We start from the raw sequence: 4,070 nt of genomic DNA on the forward strand, positions 1-4,070 counted from the left end.
GCTGAGGCAGGAGAATCACTTGAACTGGGGAGGCACATAGAGATGCCAGTGGCAGGTAGAATTTTGGATCTAGAGACAGAATTTCTAGTTGTTAGAATTGAAACTGGGGGAGGTTGCTGTCTCTCAAGGGGGTGTGAAATGCGAAAGGTAGAGGGTTGAAGAAGGAATCCCGGAATAGCTGAGGAGGCAAAAGGAGAAGGGCGAGGGAGATGGCCAGCGTGGAAAGGAAGAAAGAGGGAGTGTGGGGTGAGAGGCACTGGGAAGTCCCAGATCCTGATGACTGACATCAGCTGCAGGAGTGAGCTGGTGGCGGTTACCGAGAGTGATGTCAGTGGAATGATGGGCAGCAAGTGTGTGAAGAGACCAGGAAGGTGGTGAGTGAGATGCCTTTTAAATAGTGAGCAGTGGTAGAAATGACTACATTTCAGTTAAGCATCCATAGCTGACTTCAGATATAAAACCTTGACATGTCATTTAAAAAAAAAATCCCCCTCTTTTCGGTGCACCGCTCCTCAAAGTGTGGAACGTGGACCGCCTGTGACACAATTGCCTGGAGCGCGTTAGCCCAGCCTTCTCAATGAGAGAGAGAGTGTGTGTGTGTATGTGGGACTCTGCATTTCAAGTAAGCTTTCTGGTGATTCTGGTGTTGACCCAAGGCGGGAGGGCTTCTGTTTTAGTGTGAGCTCCTTAGCTGTCCCCTAGAATTCCCAGAAAGCGTGGGAGGGCCTGCCTAGTTTTGGGTGCTCATCCTGACCCCACATGAGTTTCAATGTGTGAATTACTGCAATAGGAAATATGGAGAAGTGACTCTCCTCCCCTTAGAACGGTATTGGTGAACTCTTAGTTTTCCCTGATGATGTTAAGTGAACATACCCAGTGGGGTACCTGTCACATATACAGTGGGTGTATGTGAGTACTTCTCTTCCCCAGCTGCTCTCCCTAATATTACATCAATGGTTATCCCCAGGCACAGATGTACGCAAGGTTAGGTCAAGTATTAGGAAGATTGAGTCTGAGTTTTTCCTGAGGAGGAAAATGTATAGCATATAACAAGATCAGGACGCTAGTGGCTGTGGAATTACTGTGACAGGGCTAACTGCTGAGACCAGCTCAGTAGTGGAGACCCTAACCCAGCGGTGCTAGAGGAATTAAAGACACACACACAAATATAGGGTGTGGAGTGGGAATCGGGGCTGACAGCCTTCAGAGCGGAGAGCCACAAACAGAGTTTTACCTACTCATTTATTGACAGCAAGCCAGTGATAAGCATTGTTCCTATAGATTATAGATTAAAACAGGGGAACAAAGGGATGGGTCTGGCTAGTTATCTGCAGCAGGCACATGTCCTTGAGGCACAGACCGCTCATGCTATTGTTTGCAGTTGAGGAACACCTTAAGCGAAAACCGCCCTGGGTGGGCCAGGTGTCCCTTGTCCTCATTCCGGTAAACCCACAACCTTCAGTGTGGGTATCGTAGCCATCAAGAGCATGTCACAGTGCTGCAGAGATTTTGTTAATGGCCAGTTTTGGGGCCTGTTCCCAACAGCTAACTACTGGAGCATTTTTAGGTCTGAGAACATCTTTCTCTGAGACTTTTTTCTGCAGCACTAGAGAACAACAACTTAAAACTCTATTAAAATAAAGTGGCCAGGTACAGTGACGGATGCTTGTAGTTCTGCTGAGGCAAGAGGATCTCTTGAGCTAAGGAGTTCAAGACTGCAGTGCCCAATGATTGAGACTGTTCATAGCCATTACACTCCAGCGTGGGTGACATAGCAAGATCCTGTTTTTAAAAATAAACAAAAAAATAGGCCAGGTGCGGTGGCTCACACCTGTAATCCCAGCACTTGAGGAGGCCGAGGCTGGCAGATCACCTGAGGTCAGGAGTTCAAGACCAGCCTGGCCAACATGGTGAAACCCCATCTCTAATAAAAATACAAAAATTAGCCAGGCATGGTAGTGAGTGCCTGTAATCCCAGCTCCCTGGGAGGCTGAGGCATGAGAATCACTTGAATTTGGGAGGCAGGTTGCAGTGAGCCGAGATTGCGCCACTGCACTCCAGCCTGGGTGATAGGGTGAGACCCTTTCCCCTCCCCCCCCCAAAAAAAAAGACAACAAAAAATAGTTTAAAATAGATGACACGTTTGTTCTATCTGTTTAGGAATGTGTTTATATATGTGAATACTCTTGTGTGTTGATGTGTATCATGCAAAGGTTGCTGACCTGTCTTTTTTGTTTTTTAGGTCCTCCTATGCAGATATGCTACATGACAAAGACAGAGTAAGTGTAAAAGGAAACTATTATCTTGATGTGGGGGTGTTTTGAAGTCTTGGATTACAAGAAGGTTAAAAATCCCTGGGGGTCATGATGTTAAATGACACTGAGAGGCAGTATGGTGTAGTGGTCAGGAAATCTGTTGAGAGGCTGGGTCCTGCTTCTGGCTCTGTTTTTTGTGTTGTTGTTGTTTAATCTCCCAGCTTTATCAAGATGAAAATTGTCTATGTTTATGGTATACAATGTGATGAGTATGTGTATGGTATGAAGTGATTAAATCAAGCTAATTAACATGTCTACCACCTTATACTTTTTTGTGTGTGGTGAGAACATTTAAGATCTACTCGCTTAGTAATTTTTAAGTGTACATTATTAACTATAGTTCACCATGCCATACAGCAGATATCCAGACTTTATTCATCCTGTCTAACTGAAACATCAGATCCTTTCCCTCAGCGGGTACCATTCTCTGGGTTTCTATGAGTTCAACTTTTTTTTTTTTTTTGAGACAGATTCTTACTGTCACCCAGGCTAGAGTGCAGTGGCGAGATCTCTGCTCACTGCAACCTCAGTCTCCTGGATTCAAACGATTCTCCTGCCTCAGCCTGCCTAGTAGCTGGGATTACAGGTGCGTGCCACGACACCTGGCCTTCACTGTAGTTTTAATTGCCATTTTTAATTTTAATTTTATTTTTTGAGACAGGGCCTCTGTTGCCCAGTGCAGTGGTGTGATCTTGGCTTCACTGCAGCCTCGACTTTCCGGGCTTAAGCGAGCCCCCAACCTCAGCCTCCCCAGTAGCTGGAACTACAGGCACACCACCATGCCCGGCTAATTTTTATGTTTTGTAGAGATGGAGTTTCGCCATGTTGCCCAGGCTGGTCTTGAACTCCTGAGGTCAAGTGATCCACCTGCCTCGGCCTCCCAAAGTGCTGGGATTATGGGCATGAGCCGCCACGCCCGGCCATCAAATACCTTTTCATGTGCTTATTTACCATGCGTATATCTTTGGCATAGTCTAGGGTTATGAACATTGATGTGATTCTTGATAGACACTGCCACATTGCCTTCAAAAAGGGTTCCAGTTTCACTGTAGAATCTTCAAAACTGGGTCATTAAAAAGTGACAGCTAATTTAATGGCATCGTTAAAGTGACGGCAGTGCCATCCCTGGTTTGCAATTGAGGATACTGTTCATCAATTTTTTTTTAAACTTAAAAAATAAATAAAACAAGGCCTGGCACGGTGACTCATACTTGTAATCCCAGCACTTTGGGAGGCCGAGGTGGGTGGATCATGAGGTCAGGAGATCGAGACTATCCTGGCTAACACGGTGAAACCCCATCGCTACTGAAAATACAAAAAAAATTAGCCAGGCGTGGTGGCGAGCAGGGCCTGTAGTCCCAGCTACTTGGGAGGCGGAGGCAGGAGAACGATGTGAGCCCGGGAGGCGGAGCTTGCTGGGAGTAGAGATCCTGCCACTGCACTCCAGCCTGAGTGACAGAGGGTGACTCCGTCTCAAAAAAAAAAAAAAAAAAATTGTGGTAAAAACACGTAACATAAATGTACCATACTGATGGTATCCAAGACATAAATGCACGTACTTTAACAGTGAAATAGTTCTATAAGATATTTCTGTGAAAAATATTTCACCCAGACTAAACATTTTTGTGCTTTACCTCAGAGGCAACGTCATTTCTTCTTCTTCTTCTTTTTTTTTTTTTTTTTTAAAATAAGAATGAGTCTCCCTCTGTTGCCAGGCTGGAGTGCAGTGGTGCGATCTCAGCTCACTGCAACCTC

At 45.5% G+C, this 4,070-nt stretch overlaps 1 protein-coding gene across 2 annotated transcripts in view; it reads left to right on the forward strand.

Annotated features, from left to right (window-relative positions):
* The window catches only part of PRMT7 (protein arginine methyltransferase 7), a 53,457-nt gene that overhangs the window by 12,424 nt on the left and 36,963 nt on the right, over positions 1-4,070 (forward strand). For both annotated transcript variants that reach the window (XM_011997992.1, XM_011997993.1), the window contains exon 3: positions 2,243-2,279. In XM_011997992.1, coding sequence (XP_011853382.1) covers positions 2,243-2,279 — 37 coding nt within the window. The remainder of the gene's footprint in view (positions 1-2,242; positions 2,280-4,070) is intronic.

The sequence above is a fragment of the Mandrillus leucophaeus genome, unplaced genomic scaffold, assembly GCF_000951045.1.
Source record: "Mandrillus leucophaeus isolate KB7577 unplaced genomic scaffold, Mleu.le_1.0 Scaffold551, whole genome shotgun sequence".
In the NCBI taxonomy this organism is placed as follows: Eukaryota; Metazoa; Chordata; class Mammalia; order Primates; family Cercopithecidae; genus Mandrillus; species Mandrillus leucophaeus.